At 44.9% G+C, this 27,253-nt stretch overlaps 1 protein-coding gene across 1 annotated transcript in view; it reads left to right on the top strand.

The window, feature by feature from the left end:
• The window catches only part of LOC135825716 (uncharacterized), a 65,631-nt gene extending 38,378 nt beyond the window's left edge, over positions 1-27,253 (top strand). The window contains exons 6-9 of the mRNA XM_065338338.1: positions 23,370-23,645; positions 24,037-24,321; positions 24,747-24,914; positions 26,086-27,253. Of these exons, the coding sequence (XP_065194410.1) occupies positions 23,370-23,645; positions 24,037-24,321; positions 24,747-24,914; positions 26,086-26,339 (983 nt within the window). The 3' untranslated portion in view covers positions 26,340-27,253. The remainder of the gene's footprint in view (positions 1-23,369; positions 23,646-24,036; positions 24,322-24,746; positions 24,915-26,085) is intronic.

Raw genomic sequence — 27,253 nt, 5'->3', positions numbered from 1 at the left:
GTCAGAGCCAGGTGATTTACTTGTGTTTGTTGCTTTGAGCAGTGTGGTGATGTGCGCCACAGTTACGGGTCGAAAATGGGACAGTCGAGCAGCAGTAGTTGGCTGTTGGGTGGCTGGGCGTAAACATATGTCAGCAGGCCGGCTTGGATCGTGCACTATGTTAGCAAATGTCTCTGTCAGACTACTGAGAGATGCAATTGGCTGATTTCTTACTTTCCGCCTGCCAGACAGACTGTTAAGAAGAGCCCACTGACCTCTAGGATTTCGTCGGAGTGCCGAGAACTGGTGCATCAGGAAACGGGATTTCAGTCTCCTACTCAGAAGCGTCCCCTCGCGTCTGACAGAACGATACTGTTGCTTAAGATTCCCAGGCTGCGAAAGGACTCTTCGATGCAGAGTAGTTCTGCGCTGCAGCAGTTTCCGTAACTCTGGTGTTGCCCACGGTTGAGGCTTAGGTTTGGGACAGAGGGGTAAGCTGTGTCGACAAAAGAAGCACATCAAGGTGCTGCGGCTGTTCAAGCTGCAACCGGACTGACAACTTTATCACGTGTTTGTTCTTGTACTGCATTCCCTTCATGTGTTGTTTCCCGCATTTTTCCACTGCTCCATACATTCTTATGGTAGTGTAGTGTGAACTTGAGGCGCGTAAGAATATTCTTGCTGATTCTCTACCCCCAGTATAAATTCTGGCTTCGTTTTCGTTCTTGCTCATTCCCATGTAACTACTGATGAAAATGGGTGAAAAGCTTTTAGTATTATGAAACTGACAACCTTGTTGTTGTGTGTAAATATATATATATATACTTAGTAAGACTATGCCTGTAGCTGCAGAAAAAGTGCTCAACATCCAATTTCTTGGGGGGAGCAATGACACATGTCAACAAACAATGGATAACTCGTAATATTTCGCTACTCCGAGTTTCATGCACTGTGTGCAATCATCAGGCGAACAATATTCATATATATATATCTAGATGTCTTACCATCTCTTCTCAATTCATTCATTTCTCACTCAATTCCGTTAGTTTTTTTTGTGATAAACCTTTTTCATGAGACTTAAACCCTGTCAATACAATCAACTAATGAGCACAATCATGCACCATCATGATGCAAACGATATCGTGCACATGCGTTTGGTAACTGGTTGGACATGGTGGGTGATTGATAGTGCGGGTTTACGTCAGAGCAAGTGTGATTGAGAACAGTGAGAGACTAGTAGATAGAGAGAGATATCAAGACTTCAGCACAGGCTTATGACTGTAAAGGCTGACACGTTTTTTCCTGTCACACAATTATTTTATTATACACTCAAAGATCTGAGAAGAAAGTTGCTGCTCTAAACGTTGAAAATCTCTTTTTCTGCTTCCTGACGTCAAAATAAAATGATTCGCGGATTATGCCAATGTCACAACATCATAGCTCGTGTATCCACTGAAAATCACTTCTGGCCAAATGTCTGCTAAAGGTGCAAAATAGGGTGCGGGGCACACGAATGGGTGCTACCTGCTCTATACTGATAGGGAGAAAGACACATTCGAAGTGTGAACCTAACAACACTGTTGGCTCATGATCGCATACAAAACGCATCGGCACCGATTCATTTGTGGAGCAGTTTCAATCTGTGATTATATCATAGCTGGGTGGGGCTACCATCAGACTATGATAACTGAAAAACTTATTTTCACAATAAACACCCTTGTTCCGTGTTAGCAACAAACAAATAATGCAATCAGCTAACGCAACTGTGTGTCACTTGTCAATTTTTCCTGAAATACCGTACATGTTATGTGTTTGTCCACTTTCAGCACCAAAACCGCCTCTCGAAACGAGCATCTTCAGTTCTGCCATCACCGTGCTGCTAAGTCCGATAGAAGTAGGCAACCTTCCCATACTTCATTACTGTGCGGCCGGAAGACCAGCCATTGATCAGAATGGGAAACTGCCGTCGATATCAGCATGCAACGTTTCTAATAGAGTCACCTTAACAGGTTTGACTATAAACACCACCTACATCATCAGTACGTATAATAGCAATGAATACGGAGACAGTGATCAGTCCAAATCCACTCGCATCACCACTTTGCCGCCAGGTAAGTCATTACTTTATTATGTAATTCTTATCTCATATTATGAGGAATTTCCAACAGGCGTCATCACCTTTTTACAGGGAACCCTAGGAATGTCTGAAGAGAGCATTTCTGAGAACACCTAAGTATGTAGGAAAGTGGGTCTCTCCGATTTCGCTCAAACTTTGCAGGTATGTTCCCTTTGGGGTGTAGACCGATTGTGCAAAGCCCTTGAAAATTTTCTGAAGGGAAACTTAAAATTTGCATACCTCAAAAATGGCCGATATATCAACCTATTGATTTTATGGGTCTACAAACGAGTCACGCCACAGCGTATACGAACAAGCTAGGAACAAAACTCCATCAAGCAAACATTGCCTCTCCTTAGGAGAGTTCCTGGAGCAGTACCGCTTAGCCATCCCAGGATTTCAGAAGACGAGGGCCATCACCCCTGACGCCACAAATGATTGTCTTGAAAATAGCTAATTTACAAGCGCTGGCAAAACAGCCAGCTACGTTCTCAATTGGCAAGAGCTATACACCGACAGATAGTAGAACACCTCTTCTAGTGCTGAGGACATGTCCCCCATCTTCCTTTTGGGGCTTTCTTGAAATATTATTTTTCATTTTTCCACTCGACCGTGCTGAACTACGGCTAAAGTCATACCTGCGCAGGAAAGCTCGCCCCTCCGCGATGTCTCCTCAGCAATTTCTACTCCAACACTACTCCCAACGCTGCACAACATAGTGTGTTGTTGGAAAAGCAGCGGTGATCACTTGTAACTCCAAACTACAAGCTTATCCTCGAGCCACCAACAATTTGTTGGGTGACTGTTTATGCAAAAGTGACTGAAGTCCTGGGCGTGGTTTTGAATTTTATTTCAAGAGGTAAGATGAGCTGCATTTCCTGCTTGATCTGCTGAGAACCCCACACAAACTGTCGTAGGAGTGTTGCAATGGCTGCAAGCCGTTGAAATATCCCCCTGTACAGCATGTAGAGTTATTCATCTTTCACACTTACTTCCTGCAATCCCGAACACAGTCCAACAGTATAATGTCCCTTGTTTTCATGTCGACATTCGACAAAAGCTGCTAGCTCGATCACTTTGTGTTGACTGGAACGCGATCAGCATTGGCTGCACGCACTTGTCGCGTGACCTGCTCGAAAAATTCCTTACGTCCTAAACTGCTAAAGAACGTGATCTCACCATCATTTCACTGGTCTTAGAACTACATGTTCAGGGAAAGTCCCGGTTCATAGGCCTACAACACTGTCAGCATGTTCTTGAGCGCAGTACCATCACGAGAGTGATCACTTCTAGACCAATGGGCGTTCAATCCCTCCTTCCAACCCGGCAAGTATTGTAATTTTGATAAAAACGATTCAAAGCCTCTCAATTATTTTATAATAGTTTATGCATAGATTTAGAAAACACCGCCATTCCGGCAACAGGCTCTCAGCTGCACCAAATAAATAACTTTGCCAATATTTCGCCCATTGGGCATCATCAGGGTAATCACGGTAGAGGAACCCGACCCTCTACCATCGCCAACTCACGAAGCAGGTGAACTGGACGGTGGCGTTCAATGCTAGTAACCAGCGCACGTGACGAAGGTGACTCTGAAATTTCGTGAGCCGTGATCTGCGTGACTTGGCATTCTTGCGTCACAAGGCACGTGATTTCACCGTGCCCATTGTAGTAAAATTCAAGATTTGCGCTCAGGCCTTCAGTCACTTTTGCTTCGACAGTCACACAAATAATTATTGGTGGCGCAAGGAGAAGGTTGTCGTTTGGAGTGGCAAGTGATCAGCGCTACTTTTTCTTGTCAGTGTCAACAATACACTTTTTTGCGGCGCTGGGAGTAGTGTTGGAGTAGTAATTGCTGAGGAGACGTGGTGGGTGGAGCTCTCCTGGACAGGTATGACTTTGGCCGTATTTCAGCATGGTCGAGTGGAAAAATTAAAGAAAGGTTTATTTCACGAAAGCCCTATACGGAAGAGGGTGGACTTGGCCTCAGCCCTAGAAGAGGTGTTCTACTATCTGCCGGGGTATAGTTCTTAGTTCTTATAGTTCAAATGAAGACGTAGCTGGCTGTTTTGCCAGCGCTTGTAAATTGGGTATTTTCATGATGATGATATGTGGCGTCAGGGGGTGATGGACCTCGTCTTCTGGGATCCTGACGTGGCTGAGCGGTACTGCTCTAGGAACTCTTTTAAGGTGAGGCAATTTTGGCTTGATGGAGTTTTGTTCGTAGAAGCTGTGGCGTGACTCGTTTCTAGACCGACAAATAATGTGATATTTCGGCCGTTTTTGAGGGATGGGCAAGTTTAAAGGTTCCCTTCAGAAACCTTTTCAAGGGCTTTGCACAATCGATCCATACGTCAAAGGGAACCTACCTGCAAATGTTTAAGTGGAGTCGGAGAGATCCCCTTGCACACATACTATGGTATTGTCAGACATGCTCTCTTAAAGGATGATCGAAATTCAGCAGGTGAATTAGAAAAGCAGTATGCAGGTGGCTGTGTATTCCACCGGTTAGCGCCTACGTAAGAAATTGCACTGAAACCATACCGTGTGCTAGCAGGGGTTAAACCAGCGTCATACGGTGAGCAAAAATAGCTTTAGATCGGGTTTGATGATGAAGATCCGTGGACGGTTGACGGGTAATTCTAAGGGGAGAGTAGCTCCAACTATTTGAAGTAGTAGATCCTTTCGCCTGAATGAATTGGCGTGTGTACTTCTAATTGATTTTAGGCAATGTCCAAAGTTCTTTCTTCGAGCCTCACCATGGTACCATGTGTAACAGGTAGCCGAGTGGTAGGCGGGGTGAAATCAACAAGAGTTAGTTTTATTCTACTTCTCTCAGGTACACACCTGAGATATAATTACTTGTGTTAGTGAAAGAAGAAGCTGCAAATAAATGACTTTCTCTCCGGTGCACACCTAGAGGTTGACTACTTCTTCTTCGAGTTAGCTTTGTCGTTGCTATAATATCTAATCTAATTAAAACACAAATGCGCAGCAGCTTTTATGCAGCAGACGCCGTACGCTTATATGCGGAGATACACTAAAATGAACATACATAAGTGTTGTGAACCCTCTGGTTCTCTAAAGTATCAGGAACGAACGACCCCACACGGCACGAGGACAACTATTTATTCTCAACAGTATATTTCACCTCCATCGACTAATAACAATGAACAATGAATGACTGAATGAACAACTGAAACTAACTGAAACCACCAGGTAGTTATAGCGTGAAAATTTCAGCGTATATGAGAAAAGCATACACATACAACATACAACTACAGCGCACATAGCAAACCGCACATAGCGCCTGTAGCGTATGCGCCGTCGTTAACATCAGCGGTACGGCGGAGTCGGGATACAGCTGCATTGAAACGAACACAATGTCACAAGCGAGAAGGCCTTCCACTCTCGAGAACTTGTCGTTTCACAACATTCTCCCCACCAAAGGGCTTCTCACCGCCGTACACCAACTCACAAGTCAAACGATTTGGGGCTTACTACGCGTCATTTGCTGCTGCGGTGGTGGCCATGGTAGAATATCACTAATGCCCACCAATTCAGAAAACTCGACATCGCGAAGCTTGCCGCTAGCGCTGTGGACTGTCGCACATGACACTGTCACCGATCCACTTCGACATGGGGCAGACGCTGGACCAGACAACACACAACCGATACTGTCAAAAAGCTCGACGATGTGGCCTGTCACACACGACATGGTCACCGGTACACTGCTTCGACCCGGGGCGGGCACGGAATCCGAGGACACACATCGGATCTCTGTGTTCCTCACAGTCTCGCCGCTTACTTCTTCCGTGCTAACCAGTAGTATCGCCTTTCTTATTTTCTCGGCTTCTACACCTTGCGCTTCTACGCCTTGCGTTTCTAAGTCTTGCGCCTCTAACTCTTGCGCTTCTAAATCTTGCGCTTCTAACTCTTGCGCTTCTAACTCTTGCGCTTCTAACTTTTGCGCCTCTACGTCTTTGCGCCTCTACGTCTTGCGCCTCTACGTCTTGCGCCTCTACGTCTTGCGCCTCTACGTCTTGCGCCTCTACGTCTTGCGCCTCTACGTCGTTCGGCCGAGACTCCAGCTGCTTCTGAGCGTCTCCGACCGATGTCGCCATGCACTGTACCGACGCAGTGGGCCTTGGAACTGATCCTCCCACTGGCTTCGAATAGTCCTCTGACCGCTGCTTGTCTGTAAGCAAAGTCTTACACGCCTTGTCCGGCGTGGTTCTATTTGCGCGAGTACAGTATATGGAGATGTCTGTTGTATTCACCACAATAAATAACACGCGATCAAAATCCCGTTTCAGGGAGATAAAAGAGTGTAAGGCAGGAATTCTTAAAGTGAAAACGTTGAGCGCGCAAAAGTGCTTCTTCTGAATGCATAATCCTGGGTTACGCAAATTGGCGACTCCACCATTGAGTGTACAAGCACAAGTAGCATACACAAAAACACAATACTTTTATACATCACAGTACCTTGGGTTTCTCACAAATTCATTAAATACTTCCCGGGATCAACAATAATATCGGGATCTGTACAATGTTCGCAATCAACAGAACCCTCCCTCTCCACCCCTGCGCTCACCACCATCATCATCCGATCTTGTTCCATCCTTCATTTCGCTCCTTTTTCTGTTTACACTGCTCCCATATACATATACTTGTGCTTCCTTCTGCATAATTTGTAATTCTGTGTAGTGAAATGGGATGCCTGTCCTCTAACCAGTGCTCGCACGTGGCAAGTCGATTGGACCTTTCAATGTGAACGGAAAACTTGGACAGAAGCAAAAGCAGAATGTCAATCATACGGCGGATCTCTAGCGACTGTGCACACAATGGCTCAGTTGACGTGTGCAAACTTGACAGTAAAGGGAACTAGCCCTGTTTGGGTAGGCTTGACTGGTACATGGACAGCTGGAAATTGGAGTGCTTGGAAATGGGAAGTGGCATCGTCCACCCGTACGACGAGACTTCCCTGGTCATCCCAGTATACACTTCCGGTTAAAAATTCTAGTTATACTTACGGGTTTTTGGATCCAAACAAGGGCTTAGTGAACTGGATAAACAACTTTCAAACTGGGTTCCTCTGTCAACGATATGTGCCTAAAGGTAGGTCTATATCCATTGATTAAACTGAAGGAATATCTCTATTGATCTAGATCGGTACGGGCCACTCCTCTGATTAAATTGGACATTCCATTTACTCTTTAAACCACAATTCCCAAAAGCGAAGACCGGGGATATACCTGAATATATTTGAAAGAGAAAGAGGGCACGGTATAGTGTTCTTCGGTGTTGGCGAATGCCAGGTTTCCGAATGTAACGAGGTGGCAATTTAATACACCATTTCACTCGCACCTGAAAGCAAAGCTTCACTGTACTTGCGCCTAAACTAATGATGCTTGTAAGATCAGAGCGCTCTATATATGTTCATGAATGCAAACCCTAAATAGACAACACTGCTCGACACTTGACTCATGCTTATATGCATGTACAAACAAGGCCAATCTAGGCTGCTTCAGGTGGAGAACTCAACGCACGACAGAGGCGAAAGGCTGTGCAGATGTAACTTTACATTTCACGTATTTCAGCAATCATCAGATAGCAGCATTTACAATCGAATCCTCGACGAGCAGGTCTAGCTATTTTGTGCTAGTGTGGAATAAAGTCTGTATGTGTGAAGTGTAGATGTGTCTATGGCAAAGTGCTGTTGAATTATTTATGACAGTTAACGAATATAGATGAGAATAGAGGGGATAACAGGGCAGTGCCACTGAGTAATCGAGGGCGATTGCGACAGTAACGCAAAGACATGCTGTATCAGGCGTGAAGAGGGAGAGAGAAAGCACCGTGACGCCAAACCTGGTACAGGTGGCACCATGTTGAAAAACCAATCATGTTCTGATGGTGAATATTTTAGACAAGTAAAACTTGTTTTCGTGTCTACAATTCGAGACCAGCTCCGATCTTGTGTTGATATTGACCATTTTGTCTGCATCCAGGTTCGCCGAATTGTTAGCCGGGTATAGAGCACGATGGGTTTCTAGGGTCCTCCAGACGCAGTCGTGAGTCGGTTAAGTGTCTAGTCAGTCCGCAGGAAGCAGGAGTTCCTACGTTCAGAGCAGACAATGTCTTCACTGTTGCAGCGTCTTTCGCGCCATAATATCCATGTTCAACGGAAGAGACAAACACAGGACAAGAACGTCCCTGACAATCGATGTAGCTGCCGACAAAAAGCACCTGCTAACTGGGACCTCCAAGTACGATGCATCGTGCACAAGACAGCAATACAGTACACAGGAAGAGAGCAGCCACACAGGTACCTCGGCTTTGCGGAAACACCCTTTAAGTAGAGATACAACAACCACGCGACCGAGACAAGGCATGAGAGAATGGAATAAAGCACGAAACTATCCAGGAGCATATGAAAGGTCGAGCAAAAGAACACTCTGTCAAATGGGCCGTCGTCCCCCATCATCACGGTCCGGGGCTACTTGAACGCTGTCCACTATGCTGAGAAGTTGGAGACACTAGAAGCAGACACGGTGAACATCGACAAAAAGTCGAAGTTGGTATCGAAATACAGACACGAGCACAAGTGTTACCTGTCCAGATTCTATGACTCAGTTACACGAGTTGTGTGTCAACATGGTGCCACCTGTACCCAGTTTGGCGCCGTTGTGCTTTCCTTCTCTCTCTCTCGCTCTCACTCTTTCTCTCTCTCACTCTCTCACTCTCGCTCTCTCTCTCTCTCTTCACCCCTTCTATGTTCTTCCACTACTGCCGTTCTTGCCCTCGATGACTTGATAGCTGTGCCGTTCTCTCGTTTTTATTCTAATCTACATCCGTTGCCTCTCACCAACAACTCAATAGCAATGTCCCATTGCCACATCTACACACACACTAACTTTCAAACTAGCACCAAGTATCCACGCCTGCTCGAATAGCATCCCATAGTAAATGCCGCTGTCTGATGATTGTTGAAATGCGTGAAACTAAAAGTTACAGATACACGGCCTTTCACCTCTTTTGTGTGTATATGTATGTGTAATGGTAGCCGAGTGGTAGGCGCGGTGCATTTAACACGAGTTATCTTTTATTATTATTCTCTTAGGTACACACCTAGGATATATTAGAAGTTAAAGAAGAAGCGGCAAATAAATGACTTTCCCTCCGGTGCACACCTAGAGGTTGACTACTTCTTCTTCGAGTTAGCTTTGTTGTTGGTATCTAATCTCATCTCATTAAAACAGAAAAGCGCAGCCGCTTTAATGCAGCAGACGCCGTACGCTTACATACGAAAATAAACTAAATATACATCAGGCAAAGCTCCGTATTAGTTCCGTACTACTTCCGTATTGGTCGGGCACGGATACTACATATGTATACATTTTCCAAAAGTTCTGTCAGGAAAATGGTTATGAAATGATTACATGGTTATGTGGATGCGTCAGGCCCATAATGGTTCGTTGTGGTGACTATTACCGTCATCAGAAAGGTTTCGCGAGGCTGTTCGCGTGCGTGACGCGTGCATGCGTGACGCGCCTGAGAAGAGCTTTCGCAGCAGGTAAACCTGCACACCCGACGCCCACCAAACCTGCTCATCGAGTTCAGGGTTTTCCGTGCATTGAGATGATCCCGTTTTGAACGAGAGAGCCTAGAAGCTCAGGGCCCTACGCTATGCTTTTTTTGCCTTGATGACCTAGGCAAAAAAAGGATAGGGATGTTATAAATTCTTTAAAAAATTCCTTTTTTAACCTGGGATTCGAACTCGCACTATCGCGCGCCCTGCATGCATCCCCCGATACACTTCGTATACATACTAATTCTTCCAAGTTGCTTCACGTTATGATCTTGCATTTGAAAGCCCTACTTCAATTATGCATTGTGGCCAGCCGTCTTTGATGGTACGGTACGGGATAGGTACGGGACAGGTACGATCGAGGGCAACACGACACGGTCTACCGCCTTGACGACGGCAAAAAAAGCATAGGGATTTTATACATTTTTCAATTCTCCTATTTCTTTTAAGGCATATCCTGGGATTCTAACCCGCACAATCGCCCTACATGCATTCCCCCATAAACTTCGCATTCATACCCATTCTTCAAAGTTGCTTCACGTTACGATCTGGCGTTTGAAAGCTCTATTTGAATATTGCTGTCAGCCGTATGTTGCCAGCTGTGTTTGATGGTACGTTACGGTACGGGACAGATACGGGATAGCGCAAGGCGTGACACAAACACACAAACAAACACACAAATACCAAACTAAAGCTGTGTGGACCCTGGCTAGCGCAAGACGTTACTGAAGTAACGTCTTCTGCATAAATACGGGAATAAAATACAGTGATGAAGTTGGTTGCTCCAACGAGGAGCGCACGCTTCTTGCCGAACTTGACACTTGACTGACTCACGACTGCCATCCGGAGCACACTAGCGTGTGCTCCTCGTTGGAGCAACCAACGTCATGACTATTACCGCCGAAGTTGCAACTTCTAAGTACGTAAAATACAGTGAGTTATACAAAACGACTTCCTGATTTTTCTTGCTCTGTGCTGAAGACCGACTACTAAGTTCACGAAGCACGTCCGTTCTTCAGTCTGGGCATTTCTGCCTTTGACTCTTTGCTCATACATTTAATTTTCCCATTTGCATCTTTCGTCGTAGAACCTGACTCACATTATGCCATGTTGATGCCACGATGGTATGCTTTGAAAGAAGAATCGTTTGGACAAGAATTTTATTGTTTTTTTGCTGCTCTTGACGACGATAATTACTATAGTGGTAAAGACACATCTGGCGATATGGCTTTAAATACACGTCTGCCAACATATCCTCGCCAGGCTGGATAGTTGTGGCACAGAGCTCTCCTTCTGACCCTAACCAACATCATATCGCGCTTGGTGCCTAGTCGATGCATGTTTTGAGGTATCAGACATGCCATGCTGGTATGTCAGTTAGCGCATGGCATAATAGATGACACAGCAACAGCGTAATTCGATTGGGACGTACGTTTCGTCCCCGCTGGACTCATCAGGCAATCGTCTTCTTGGATGTCTTCAAATGGAGCTTGACTCCTGAGAAGGAATTTGAAGACAACACGGCAGTTGTACTTATCGTCTATTAATATGGTGGTAAACACATACCTAGTCATATGGCAGTAAATACATGCCAGTCCACACCCGCTGTGGCACATAGCTCTCCTTCTTACGAGAGACGTGTTTGATGTGTTGTTTCCCGGCGTTGTCGAGAAGGAGGATTATGTCAGCGTTCCGGCAAAGAACGCATACTCCTTTCAGATTGGACCACCATGCCTTGTCGCGAACTTAGCCGCAGGTACGTCGGGTCCTAAAGTGCCGTTACATCTCCAGCCTGGATTGTTGAGGTGTAGAGATAACAAGGGTAAGAGAGTCGGCGGAGGATTGCTTCTTGGCGCCATTGGCAAAATAGTTTCGCCATTTGCTCCATTCTCTGTCCTTAATACGCATCATTTATGTGCAATCAGGAGAACACACACTACTTGGGATTAGAATAGCGGGTTGCGAGAGATTGATGGATAATGAACTGTTCCATGTCTGCAGCGATGGTAATAGTAACTTTTAGGCAAGCCAACTCTGCATCGTGGGTGATACTGAAGGCCCAATGGACGGCCTTGAGGTGTGCTCCGAGTCACCCTCAGCCAGGACGCTCTTAACGCCACACAGTTAGCGTAGTGGTCTGTCCCCGGCTTGTTGAAATGGTCAGGAATTTATCTTATTGAGTTCCATGTTTGTAGCGACCCAAAGGTTCAAGTATTTTCGGGCTGATGGATTTTGGAAAGTCGACAGAATGAGGTTTAGTGGGGTGGCACCTCAAGCGGGCTCTCGAAAAAGTTTCGTTAGCTCGTGCGTGACACAAAGATCCTCAAGGCTATCCCCCAGAGGGTTTGATTTTTCGCTACCAAGCTAATATTAACAATGCACGTTGAAATCCCCCGCTAGAACTCCGTTTGGGGACAGTTCTTTGGCCTAAGGTAGTGTTTCGCCACGTGAATTGATGAGACAGAGGTTGGTGGGGCTACAGGAGTAGGTGAGGTACACAGAACCGATCACCAAACTTGCAACACATAGCCCAAAGTGTTGTATGTTCAGCGGACTGGAGTTAGTCTAGATTATCAGAAGCAAAGGAGGACTTGATCAATACATCGATACCACCTACGTGCTCGTTTAGGTCTCTGCCATATAAGAATCCTTGTCCAAGGATGTGAGATTCAAGGTTAGTTATTGCATCAGCAGAGAATACAGCTTCAATGATAATTTTTACATCTATGTCGTGCTTGATGAGTGCATACCTCAGGACGTCCAGTTGAAGGTGTCAACTGGAGCTGCCAAACAACCAAGCCCAATGGAGGAGACCAGCGTCGAAAAGTCGTCCATCAATCATCATTAATATTTTTGTCGTGCAGTGCTAGTTGTCGGAAGTTGTAGCGTGAATCTGTATTAAGATTAAACTTGTGGAAGCTTACACCTTTCTGTGTTAGAAGCGCTCTGTATTCCTAACATAGATCCAGGACTATGTATATAGAAGGAGGGTGTGTTATCTTTGCAGATGCTTGGTGGCACACCTAGCTCAGGAAAGTGTGCCCAGTATTTCCTGATGTGTTGGCCATGTCTGCCTATAACTCGCAGGTTCCGTTTTTGGAGTTTTAGCACATTAATCATTTTTTAATTAGGTTAGAGTGTTTCCTTTTTTCTTTCTTTCCTTATTAAAAACTTTATGTAGTTACATTTTTTCCAAATTACCAACATTCCCTGTACTATCTTGATGATTAGTGAGGGAAAACGTTGTATAGATGAAAGGAAATGCCTACTTGATAGTGTCGATTTGCGTCTCTGCATGCGAAGGTATAGATTGCGAAAATATATGGGGTGAATAGTTTTGTTCTAAAGTATGTAGTGCCACTCTCAAAACATCTGTTCCAATTTCCCCTGTCTGGTGACCACTGTCATGCCTGAAAATTCTCTTTGCACCTGATCTTGGCGCTTTTCCTGATATTTCTCTGGACATTGGTCTGTTTAGCACTCTAGTCGAGGTGCCTCCACCTTTTGTGGACATATACATGGAGTGGTTCCATTGGTTTATTGGATCATATCAATGTCTTTATAATCACGTTTTTTTTTAACACAAACTGTCAATTCTGCAGATAACTGGTACTTTTGCTCACAGGACCAAGAAGCATCGGGAAGCCTCGAAACACTTTACATTCCCACACGTAAGACATACGATGATGCGTCTGCTGAGTGTGCCCGGAGAGGTAGCATTCTGGCAAATATCCAGAATAGATTTCATGGAGAGTGTGCAGGAGACCTGCTTGGACCCCGAAACGGTCAGTGCAACAGTTCTTCCAGTGATAACTGCACGACTTCCTCGTACTTCTTCAAAACCAATACATGCAATGTGTGGGTTGCTCTTCAACGAACATCTGGATCCAAAACCTGGACATGGACGCTACCAGTTCCACTCGCTGCAAACAATGTTTCTTGGATTACTGCACCATTACAAGGAGGAGGTGGACAAAACGAATGCGGGTATTATTCTCCAGAGAAGGAGACCTTCGGATTCGAATCTTGCTCAATGAAGCTAAATTCCTATTGCCAAAGATATACACCACACGGTAGGGATCTCATAGATAATATTTTAGACATCCATCTGGCTACTCCTATACTTACCAAAATAGCCCTGCTGTATTCACCTACATATGCAGTAAAGGGGCTAATAGCCACCGTTAATTTGCAAACAAAGTGTCATACGTCCCCAGACACAACGGACAACGGAAACTGGTAGTTGGGAAGACATTTATTAAAGACGAAGAGACGGAGACAAAACGAACTACAAGGACTACATTATGGGAAAGAGAGAGAGAGATGGAGACAGAGAGAGAGAGAGAGAGAAATGGAGCCAGGGCGGCAAGATAATTGGCCTGGGTAGCTAGTATGGCAAATATGGGCGGAAAAGTAGCTATCCAGACCAACGCAACAAAGTATGACAAAAAAATGAGACAAAAGTTGAGCGCGAGGGTGAATGCTGGCCAGCTTTGAAACGATTGTAAGCACTTTAGTTGAAAGTCGAAAGCACATAGCCCAATCTATGTAGGCATGGGCGGTAAATGCTAGTTATCTGCCGCGATAATGCTAAAGGCATTGCTCATAATAATGAGGATATAATGCCACTGAAAATGCTCACACTACTCCATAATGCCAGTTTGAAAGTTGGAAAAGTCGATTTAAGAAGGCCGTCTTAAATCAAGGCCAAAGCGTACAAGAACAAAACTTAAGCAGCAGTGAGCATATTGTCTGAAAAATCCACTATGAATGTTGATTTGCAACGTCAAGTCTCCGGACGAAGGCGGACGGGTTCATATGCACGATTTTCGGAAGTGGACCTAGCCAGCTTCATGCATGACACCGTTGCCGACCGGCAATTATGCTTATAATTCCAATTTTGCATGCAAGATGGTGTTATAATGCCAGCATTATGCCACCTGGAAAAATGGACTGTATTGCCAGCCATAATGCTAGCATTACCCGCCCATGGCTAAATCCATGATCATTACCACTTCTACCATAATTATTACAAAGACCGTGATTTATGTACACTCCCGCTTTCAAAAATTTAGGCAGCCAATGACCACTTTGCGGTCAGAATGCAGGGATTTATAGCCAGCTTCGGGAGCAGGAACATTTTTTAGAAAATCGAAAAAGGAAAAAGAACTAGTTGAGAACTTGTGGCAGGGGCACGTGGATGCTGCTAATGGGCTTTCTCCGTCACGCGCTTCATCTGCCGCTAGGGTCTAATGGGTGTCCTGCCGTCTTGACCTCCAGTTGGAAACGGACACGATAATTTACTTTCTTATGCACGAAAGACTTGGGCAATTTGATGTTCTTAAGAGAGCATGTCTGAGAAAACCCGAACATATGTGCAAGTCGATCTCTCAGATTTCGCTCAAATTTTGCAGGTAGGTTTGCTTTGGGGTGTAGATCGACATTCCAAAGCCACCGCAAAATCCTTTGAAGGGAACTATGAAATTGGCATACCCCTCAATATTGGCCCAATATTGGCACGATTTATGTGTCTACAAACGAGCCACGGCACAGCGTACAAGAACAAGCTACGAACAAAACTCCATCAAGCCAACATTACCTCACCTTAGAAGAGTTCTTGGGGAAGCACCACTTAGCCACGCCAGCATCCCAGAAGACGAGGGCAATCATCCCTTGACGCTCCATAGCTGGCTATCTTCTTATCTTGACGGCCGTTCACTCCAGTGCTTAGTCGGCGGTCAGATTTCTTCTCTCTAACCAATCTCTGCAGGGGTGCCCCAAGGCAGTATTTTGGGCCCTACGCTGTTTCTAATATACGTGAATGACGCTGCCGATGTTCTTAATGGCAATGCTCAGCTTGAGGCCTACGCGGACGATACGACACTATACAGTCTAGTATCCTCAGCTCAGTGCCCTCGGGACGCTGCACACTCCTTGCAGGTATCCACAAACCGCCTGCATGAGTGAGGTTGCCAATGGAAAGTGTCTTTCGAGCCCATCAAGTCACAGGCTATGACTGCTACCCTCCGACGCACTGACCTAGACCTGCCCCAAATCCTGTTTGGTGGTACCCCTGTACCGGAGGAAACCAGCATATCACTGCTCGGTGTTCGATTTGACTCCAAATTGTCCTTCGCTAGTCACCTCAGGACCGTGACCATCCGCGCCCAGCAGCGCCTCGGCTTTCTCCGACGAGCGGGCCACATTTTAACGCCAGCTGGCCGAACGACTGTCTACAAGGCATTCGTGAGGCCCCTGATGGAGTATGCCCCCTTGTGTGGATGGGTGCGCCAGCCAGCCACATCCAACGTCTGGATAATGTTCAACGCCGCGCACTGCGCATCATTGGCCCTGGTGCAATTCTCCCCAGTTTGGCTGTCCGCCGGACTGTTGCTGCTCTCTCGTGTATGTACAAATTGCATTTCATCACTCGTCCTCCTCAGCTACTTGCTGTATTGCCACTGCATCGCGTTTCTCCAGCCAACCCCAGAACCAGGAACCAGCACAATAATGCCACTACAGAATTGTTGCTGTGCTATCGTGACTTTTTTTAAAGCAATGTGTCTCTTTCTTTCAGCAGTTACCTTTGTTACCGTCTCCCAGCCGAGGTCACACACACACACACACACTTGTTCCAGCAATACAGTTATGGTAACAAGGGATTCACAGGTAACACGAGAATACAGGTAAAACAAAGTGGAAGTCGGATAAGCTTGAGCCGAACGCTCTCTCTACTCAAAGTCCTCAAGAAGCTTCGCCCCAAATCAACATCCGCGGGCAGCTCGACTCAGATCAGTTCCTGCATGCATTTCAAGCATTGGCATGGTAGTACACCAGAACAGAGTAATAATATTATAATACCAAATGACTTCGACAAAATAAGAAACAACTAATCTGGGAAACCCACAGCGCTCACATCTCTCCCCCTCTTTAGAGAGCTCACAGATCCATAACAGTTCTGGGCTTGTGAGTACGTGTCGACTTCCATATCGTACTGGATGCAGACAATGGGGGTGTAGGCCGGGAGTCTTGGGAACTGGCAGGCCTGCAAATGGTCTGGTCTGTAGTGTGGTCAGCCGATGTGTCGGGCGTAGGGGTAGCCGCTGGATCGGCCGATGGTTCAAGGTTGCTCGGTGCTGGTCGTACGGTGTCCAGATAGCAGCGTCGTATGGATCCATCATCACCTTCTAACACCACCTCATGCGGCGTTGCAGACACCACAGTGGCTTGTCGTTAATCCGTAATTTGTCTCCTGAACTATGTGTTAAGAAGGAAAATGTTTTGTCTCGTCAGTTGTTTGGCGCTAATCCTCGTGAAAGTGTCAGGAGTGCTTCTCCCCACTGATGTTGTCTTTGTGTTTTAGTCATTTGGATCAGGGCACAGATGCAGCTCCTAAGCGGTGGTGGGTGAGTAGATCAGACCCACCACAAAGTGGTCAAAGACCGAAATCCCATTCACTGCATCCATGTTTCCCTCGTGCCAGGCCACGAGTTCCCAATTAACTGTGGGTCGCAGCACGGCTGGAAAAAATCCTTCCGCTCCCAAGCAGGACTTGAACCTGCTACCCTCTGTTTCTCAATCATGGTCTTAGACCATCCCACTATGCCTGGCTGCCTGATCCAAGAGGGTGGTGGCGTTCCTGCGGATGCGGAAAACTGGGCCTTTGGCCGAGTCTCACGCGAACCGTGAAATATTAAATACAAATAATCTACGTGGAGATGAAAGTTTAATAATAGCTATGAAAAGTATGAATGCCGCAGACATCACCACACAACATGACAATTTGTTCAAGGTTTTGTTTTGTGTGTTTCCAAAATCGATTTTCAAGCTCTGATCATTAGTGGAAATACGGAACTAAAGTGATCAAGGGAAAAACAAAGGTTAAAAATCCAAAGAAGTGTGACACATGACGGGTAACTTGTGGTAAGTATTACAAAAAGTGAGAACTTAGATAAAGAGTAAGTGTGACAAATGGGCATGAACAGTGCAGAAACAACTCATAAACACGGGGTGCAAACTCACGAGAATAACCTAAGTGCTAAAACATGTTCTTCTTGCTTACACGAATCGGGCTTATGCGTAAGAATACAAACAGCTTCAAGGACCTTCAACTGCTGGACATAACGAGCACGACACAGAACAGAGAAGTGGGAATCGTCATACACACTCAAACAATCGGGACGAGATAACAAATGCAAGTACACAGCTGACTTCTTACGAATTTCACCCTAATCAGCTCCATCACCTTCCCTGCCACCTAACTCCTCCTCGTCCGTTTTATCACCATCACCACCAGCCGTCTCATCGTCATCCGTCTCGTCGTCATCCGCCGCCTCGTCATCACCCGCCTCGTCGTCATCTGTATCCTCGCCCTCATCCGCCTCGTCGTCATCTGTATCCTCGTCATTTGACCTGTTCTGCTGAATTATTTTTTTCCACACGTATAGCGTGAGGTTCTCGATCTATGCTTTTGCGGTAGCTCTATAAATTGCTTTATTTTCCATTTTTCCATTATTCCCTGTACTTACCCATGATTCGAAGAGAACGAAAACGTTCGGCAAATCGGCTTACTTCACTGTGTGGATTGCGTCGGTGCGGACACATTTTCTTTCAAAAATTGGATACGCCTCCAATTTGTCCTTAATGAAAATAATTTTTTATATTCTTGTATGACTTGCACTACTACGATGCATGTACAGGTAGTATCACTGTTGCCAATCACTGGCAAGTTGTAGTTGCTGTGTGGTCACCAGGAACAGAGCTGAGCATTGGCTCAATTTCCTTCCGGCATTATCCGCCAGGTACCTCATGTATACTGGCACTGATTCATCTTTAGCCACTAGAAGGTGTAATAAAAATAATAATATTAACTGGTTTGAGGGAAAGAGACAAACGGGAAAAGTCTGAAGAAAAAATTGACTGTCACCACCAGGACTCGAACCAGCGACCCTCGCTTGTAGCCAACGATGCTCTAACCACCGAGCTTTGGTGTAGTCGTCGTCCCAGCAGAGACCGTTCAAAGTTTTCTTCAGACTTCGAAACTCACACTTCCTGTGAATCCACACAGGCGGGTGGGACGCAAATAATAATAATAATAATTTCAAATTTGTACTTAAATAATCGACGCGGAGACAACAATTTTACAATAGCTATAAAGAGAACAAGTTATGCTGTCATCGCCACACTACAACGAAGTCATGAAGGTTTACCAAAATCGATTTTCTTGTCACAATCATCAGTGGAAAGCCGTGACTGAAGAATAACCAAGCCAAATCAATAATTTATATACATTCAATAATGTTACAAGAACAAAACAAAGTGCTAAAAATAGAATGAGGGAAGGTGAGACAATAAAAGTAAAGTGAGAGCTAAGTGCAACAGGGGTGAGGAACGAATTGCAACGCTAGAACTGTGTAGTGAGAAAAACAATCATGCTGTGCACCTACGAAAACAATCTTAACGCAAGTACATGTTTCTTCTGCTTACAAAGATCAGGCTTATGCAAACGAATACAAACAGCCTCAAGTACTTTCAACTGACTAGCGTACCGTGCACGACAAAGAACAGAAAAACTAAAATCATCATACACCTGCAGACACTTAGGGTGAGACAACAGATGAAGAAAAACGGCAGACTTCTTACGATCACAATCACCATCCGATTCCTCACCGGTGAAGACACTGGGAACAGAAGATTTAGCAACAACAGGAACAACAACAATGACAACAACAACAATAGTAACAAATTACCATCAAGATCAAAGAAGGAGTCAACGAACAGAGGTTCAGCAAAGTGAAGCGAGCCTGGGACCGATCGGTGGTGATGAGGAGAATGACACGGAGTACGACACTGAGGACGAGTTGGAAGATGAGACGGGGGACGAGGTTGCGGTTGGTGGAGACGAGGAATCGGATGGTGATTATGATCGTAAGAAGTCTGCCGTTTTTCTTCGTCTGTTGTCTCACCCTAAGTGTCTGCAGGTGTATGATGATTTTAGTTTTTCTGTTCTCTGTCGTGCACGGTACGCTAGTCAGTTGAAAGTACTGGAGGCTGTTTGTATTCGTTTGCATAATCCTGATCTTTTTTAAGCAGAAGAAACACTCAACCTGCGGACAGAACTGTTTCGTCCTTTGTGGACTCGTCAGCGCAGCACAGAGGAAATGAGGCCGAAACTGATAGCAATGGAAATAAAAATTTCCAATCAGGTCCGAACGTACCTTGTCAGAGTGCTCAAACTGACAAGTCAGTGAGCTCTGCATAACGCAAACAGCAAAGGCACTACCCCACGCAAGAGTGCTCAACTGCTACAAGAGCAGGAGCGAAATACTCAATCTGCGGACAGAACTGTTTCGTCCTTTGTGGAATCGTCAGCGCAGCACAGAGGAAATGAGGCCGAACCTGATAGCAATGGAAATAAAAATTTCCAATCAGGTCCGAAGGTACCTTGTCAGAGTGCTCAAACTGACAAGTCAGTGAGCTCTGCATAACGCAAACAGCAAAGGCACTACCCCACGCAAGAGTGCTCAACTGCTACAAGAGCAGGAGCGAAATACTCAATCTGCGGACAGAACTGTTTCGTCCTTTGTGGACTCGTCAGCGCAGCACAGAGGAAATGAGGCCGAACCTGATAGCAATGGAAATAAAAATTTCCAATCAGGTCCGAACGTACCTTGCCAGAGTGCTCAAACTGACTAGTCAGTGAGCTCTGCATAACGCAAACAGCAAAGGCACTACCCCACGCAAGAGTGCTCAACTGCTACAAGAGCAGGAGCGAAATACTCAATCTGCGGGCAGAACTGTTTCGTCCTTTGTGGACTCGTCAGCGCAGCACAGAGGAAATGAGGCCGAACCTGATAGCAATGGAAATAAAAATTTCCAATCAGGTCCGAACGTACTTTGCCAGAGTGCTCAAACTGACAAGTCAGTGAGCTCTGCATAACGCAAACCGCAAAGGCACTACCCCACGCAAGAGTGCTCAACTGCTACAAGAGCAGGAGCGAAATACTCAATCTGCGGACAGAACTGTTTCGTCCTTTGTGGACTCGTCAGCGCAGCACAGAGGAAATGAGGCCGAACCTGATAGCAATGGAAATAAAAATTTCCAATCAGGTCCAAACGTACCTTGCCAGAGTGCTCAAACTGACAAGTCAGTGAGCTCTGCATAACGCAAACAGCAAAGGCACTACCCTACGCAAGAGTGCTCAACTGCTACAAGAGCAGGAGCGGAATACTCAATCTGCGGACAGAACTGTTTCGTCCTTTGTGGACTCGTCAGCGCAGCACAGAGGAAATGAGGTCGAACCTGATAGCAATGGAAATAAAAATCAGAAGAAATATGTAGTTGCGTTAACCCTTTAAGAGCCACAGGAAATTTTCAAAATTCTGCATTTTTTCGTGTTCCTCGGATCATAGCTTCAGTTCTACTCACTCAATCCTCACAATCTAGGACTTCCCGGAACGGTCTCCGCGAAAGGAAGAGCACGAGGTCGATCATGATAGCCAGCACACCGTCTATCCAGCGCAAGATCGCAGCGACAGTACGAAAAATGCCCCAAATGCGTCCAATTGCGTCCCGCTCCAGATATTTCATTTTACTCGATCGTGGAGTTCCAATTTTTTTGCTGTGTACTCTTGACAATATCAACAGTGAAACCCGTGCAAATTCGAGTAAACCAGCGTGACGAAAAGTCTCAAAATTCTCAATACTAAAGTTGCACTGCGCGCTTTTGAAATTGCCGCAATCGCGGCTCAACTTACGTGTGATTTATCTCAGGACCCGTTGTTCGCAGCGCTTCGCGGATTGGTTCTCCCGACAGGTGAGAGTTTTCTCTTCGCCCTGGATATTTCGATCGATGGATTTGAGCGAGATTGGACTGAGTTACGATCTTTTGAAGTTTTGCATTTGAATGCGTCGTTTACGACGCATTCAAGTATGGGGCGGCTCTTTCTTGGATTGTTTTCGTAGGTGCACAGCATGATTGTTTGTCTCACTACACAGTTCTGGCGTTGCAATTAGTTCCACACCCCTGTTGCACTTTGCTCTCACTTTACTTCTATTGTCTCACCTTCCCTCATTCTATTTTTAGCACTTTGTTTTGTTCTTGTAACACATTATTGAATGTATATAAATTATTGATGATTGTGACAAGAAAATCGATTTTGGTAAACCTTCATGACTTTGTTGTAGTGTGGCGATGACAGCAGAATTTGTTCTCTTAATAGCTTTTATAAAATTTGTACTTACCGGAGAATTTCAAAGTTTTTAGGAAAATAGAGGCCACATGCCACGTACTGTATTTTTCTCGCCGAAACTCAACACTTGCAAGCCAGGTATGAAAGAAAGAAAAAATCATCAGTCACACCACCGGGACTTGAACCAGGGGCCTTGCTATTCGCAAGCAATGCTCTAGCCAACCGAGCTCCAGTATGACTCTTATCCACAGTGATGGTAAATCTATCCTTCTGCGATCAATTCATATCTGGCTTGCATTATGCTGGCAACTCCCACCAATCAAGAGGGCCCTGGGACATTCGCTTGATATCCTGGGGAGCGCATCAAACTATGTCCACTGCGGGAAAATACAAATTGCAATTTCAAATTTGGACTTCACGGAGAATTTCAAAGTTTTTAGGAAATTAGAGACCACGTGCCACGCACTGCTTTTTCTCTCCGAAGCTCAACACTTGCAAGCAAGATATGAAAGAAAGAAAAAATCATCAGTCACACCACCGGGACTCCAAGCAGGGAGGGGCCTTGCTATTCGCGAGCAATGGCCTAACCAACTGAGCTACAGAATGCCTCTTATCCATAGTGATGGTAAATCTAACCTTCTTCGATCAATTCATATCTGGTTTGCATTATGCTGGAAACTGACACCAATCAAGAGGGCCCTCCGCCATTCGCTTGATATCATGGGGAGCGCATCAAACTATGTCCACTGCGAGCAAATACAAATTGCAATTTCAAATGTGGACTTCACGGAGAATTTTTCACTGATGATTTTTTTTCTTTCATATCTGACTTGCAAGTGTTGAGTTTCGGAGAGAAAAGAGCAGTACGTGGCATGTGGCCTCTAATTTGCTAACAACTTTGAAATTCTCCGTGAAGTCCAAATTTGAAATTGCAATTTGTATTTGCTCGCAGTGGACATAGTTTGATGCGCTCCCCATGATATCAAGCCATTGGCCCAGGGCCCTCTTGATAGGTCCGAGTTGCCAGCATGATGCAAGCCAGATACGAATTGATCGAAGACGGATAGATTTACCATCACTGTGGATAAGAGTCATACTGTAGCTCAGTTGGTTAGAGCATTGCTCGCGAATAACAAGGCCCCTGGTTCGAGTCCCGGTGGTGTGCTCTTTTGTACTCTATATTCTAGTCTTCTACCTCTTCTCCCCTATGAACATACTTTCTCATTTTCCATATTTAGTTAGGAGACTCCCTTCGATAGGCATCTGTCTGCCTCTGGAGGATCCGTGAAATTAAAATCAAGAAATCAATGATGGGGCGTTGATGGATCTGCCGCCTGAGGTCTCCGCAGCACGGCCAGATACACGCTGTTATAAGGGTATCATTCGCAAAGGGAAAAAACATGTATGTACATGTAGATGTATTGTTCAGTGGCATTCTGTGCGTGCTTCACTGTATTCTGTGCGTGCTTCACTGTGTTCTCTGCTTTATAGCGCCCTCAGGCATAGCTGTCAACTCAACGGACACTGGAATATATGCACGCATATTGCAGCCACAGATACTACGAGATTGGGTACCAGAATTCTGCTTTGTGTACGACAAAAATGACACTGTGGCTAAACCAACTGTAGTTTGTAACAATAACGAGTCAATCGTGTTGTCGGGCCTGGAAACCAATACTTTGTACAGGGTCAGAGCATTCTTCAAAACTACGATCGGACACAATAGTAGCATGTCCCCTGTAGTCAGCATTGGAACAGTGCCTAAAGGTAAGAGATATCATTACATCAAACACCGACCACGAACAGGGGTGAAGAATTTTGTGAGATTCGTGTTGTACCTCGCACATTCCTTTTTGCATGGTCTCTTTCCCCAAATGACGTTCCTATGTCAATTGCATGATTCTCAGGTCAAGCATTGCGGAATCAGGTTAGGGATTAGTTACCCGTGTGCCCAATTCATTTGGTTGATGGTGCAGTGATCAAAGGGAAGAAGTTAAGAAATGAAAAAAACATTTCTTCTCAATTATCCCATGGGAGATTTCCTTCTCCACAAATATGCATTGGAATATTAACAGGCCTTTTTAATGCAGACCGCAAATACTATGTAACGTATGAACAATTTACTGATACATACGTGATCTGAATATGTTTTTATTAGCGCCAACATCGCCTGACAATTACGTCCTCTCAAGTACTACCATCACTGTCTTTATAGGCCGGACAGAAGGCAAAAACCTTCCCATACTCCAGTATTGTGTGTACGGAAGGCCTGCAAATGATATGTCTGGGAATATGACATCGATACCAGTGTGCAACGCGTCTGAAAATGTTACCTTGATTGGCCTGGCTCCAGGCATGACCTATAATGTCACCACCTATGTAAGCAATGCCTATGGAGACAGTGCTCAATCGACCTCCACTCGCATCACCACGTTGCATCAAGGTTGGCACATTTGTTGCACATGTGTAGCCTCGAGTTGGCATGAATTTAACCCCTCAATAGATGGTGGAACGTTTCGTTCGAATCGTTCAAAACCCAAGAACGTTACCGATTCTCCTCCTTCATACGTCTTGCTGTTCTCATATATCAATTGAGTTAACTTCTCTTTATGATTCTACCTGTAACAGATTGGATTTTATGGTTACTCTATAACACGTTATGTTCGGTGGAACTGTATTTTCGGTATTTCCGTTAGGGGAATCTGGCAACTAAAAAGGTACTAGAATAGTCACTGTATGTAAAGAAAATGTTGGTCACCTACATCTACATTTCACCAGAAAACGATATGGTTCCTCGCACCAAAAATACTTATTAGATTATATGTTGTCCAGAATCTGTTCTTGGTGATGTTTTCCCTTTTTTCATAGCACCAACAACTGATCAAGTCGACGCAACCAGTGGCTACCAAGCTAGCGCAAGCGGCTCCAAATCTGCAGCGATAATTGCGGGAGGGTCTGGCGCAGGACTGCTGGTGCTGGCTGCGACGGTTTTCCTGCTATGGAAATTAAAGTTGACACCCGCGAAACCTGATCCTGGTACGTAAAGTCCAAATTTGAAGCTTCTGAATAGTAATAGGGTTCCTTTTCCTTCTTTTCTCTGGAAAAAAGCGAAATTGATACATTCAGAGGTTTCAAAACTTTACCAAATGGTACTACGGCATTCATCTTACAATTCCAAGAGTGATGTTCTGGACACGTTTCTTAGAAATACTTTACCATCGAAAAATGATAACGTTACCGCTTCAGTCTGGCCTCTCTAACTCGAAATTCCTGTGTGGAAAAATAATACATGCATTCCTACAGGCCTCAGTGCATTGTGCATCATGGGCAGATACCATCATAAACTTTATATACATCATCGATCATGAAAATAATGTCTCGCGATATATTGCTTAAATAGATTTTTGGTTGGAGGAAAGCAAATACGCACACGAAGAACAGAAGCCATATTATTATTTGTAATAGCACTTGAAAAATAGCGCTAGTGGCGCCAACAGCATATTTAGCGGTCAGAGCATAGACCAAATAGCACTTTAAAGACAGCGCTAGTGGCGCCAAGTACACAGTGAGACAATGAATATTACCAGTATCAGACAACAGTGGGGACAACGGTACTACAATGTCAAAACAGTGACAACTTTCGCACATACTTCTTTTGCACGCACAGTTCAGGCTTCAGCTTGGCAATGTACATTGCCTCCAGCACAGCAAGGTGGGATTTGTAGCGCGCACTCGCTTGAATGGTAAAGTGAGAGTGGGTGCCACTAGCGCTATTTTTCAGGTGCCATTTTTGTCAATGCTCTGCCCGCCAAAAGTGCCGGTTATAAGGACTTGCTTACTACCTTGTCAATCATCATTGTATTCGACCTGAAGAGTAATGGAATGAAAGGCCTAGTCGAAAACATTATATGGCTTCTGTGCTTCGTGTGCTGATCTATTGTTTACCGCTGGCAACTGGGCATCATGTGTGCTTGTAGAACTCAATCACACCCCCAGAAGTCCATATTTAGCACTATAGACCTGCCCTTCATCTTACACACTTATACATTCGGAAGTGTGCATGATTTTCAGAAAGTTGAGGTTAACCGTACAACGGGAGTGAAAACATGCAACTCTATTTGCATTACCGAAAGGTGACACAAAGTTCATAGTTGGTATCTCATCCACGTATCCATCGTTCTGACAATATTATGTTTTCCTCTTTCAGTGCTGACTACCTGCCAACTGGACGTAAGAACTCAATCTGTTTCCCATGATGATGAACTTGATTTGGTTCAGAACACGCGCACTAGTATGGAAACCAATGAGGCGTACGAGAGCTGGATCCTGGCTAGGAATGATGCATATGGCTGTGTGGATTTGCGCGAGAATGATGTTCTTCGTGCCGGATGCGGAGCTGGGCGTGCAGAGGAAGGGGGGCCGGCCACAGAAGAACAGCATACTTATGTCAGCATCCAATAACGCCAAATGTTTTTCACAATTTTGACCGACTGATACATATCCTCAACGAAATGCAAATGATACAGTAGCATTTAACTCTGTTGTTGAGCCAATAGTAATATGTAAAGCGAAAAAGGACCTTTAAGTTACTAGCTATGACTAACAGTCCACAAAGGTACAGAGATAATATAAAGCCAGGTAAAGTGTCAGATCAGTGTCATGTCGTTAAATGTCTCAATATACTTGTCAGTCTTGTGCCGTGCTGTCTCACTATCTGATGTTATAATTATTAACTCGTTACCTTGGCGGACAGTTAATTATAACTAGTAACTTATAGGGCCTTTTTTCTCTTTGCACAAAACTGTATCATGGTATACTTTTTCATGGCAAGCACGCGATATGTTGCAGTCTTTCTGAGTTTTTTCTTCATATCTCTCTGCCTCTAACTCCAGTAGCGCATGCATTTATCACTGATATACTCTCAAATAGTTCATTGCAGCTCTTGTGTCCTGATGTCACGCATCAGTATGGATATCATTTGTAACTTTCACAAGTAAGTTCAGTGCTAAACCGTTCGGAGCGAGGTTTTTGAAGTAATTTGCTATACATGTATGTTGACGGTGATTCGTAACCGAATCTCAATATCTTTATCACCGGAAGAATTACCATTGACATTATATATCCCACCTGTGCATTTAATCCCTGTCAGTAAATCCATTGCATAGCAGAAAATTGCAGCTCGTTCGTTATAAACTTGCAGCAGGTGTATTTTTTTTGCTTATTTTTATGATTCAAAAGTCGCTAGAATTTTATTCACACTATGTTTCTTTTTGGTAGCACTTCTCTCTAAATTTCGTATGCATAATCAGTATATCCGTTCACTGTGGTTATGGATTGTTTTATAAACATGTGCATAACAGTAGTGGTACTAGTGA

The sequence above is a fragment of the Sycon ciliatum genome, chromosome 10 (genome assembly GCF_964019385.1).
Source record: "Sycon ciliatum chromosome 10, ocSycCili1.1, whole genome shotgun sequence".
In the NCBI taxonomy this organism is placed as follows: domain Eukaryota; kingdom Metazoa; phylum Porifera; class Calcarea; order Leucosolenida; family Sycettidae; genus Sycon; species Sycon ciliatum.
This window is presented reverse-complemented; position numbering and strand designations above follow the sequence as displayed.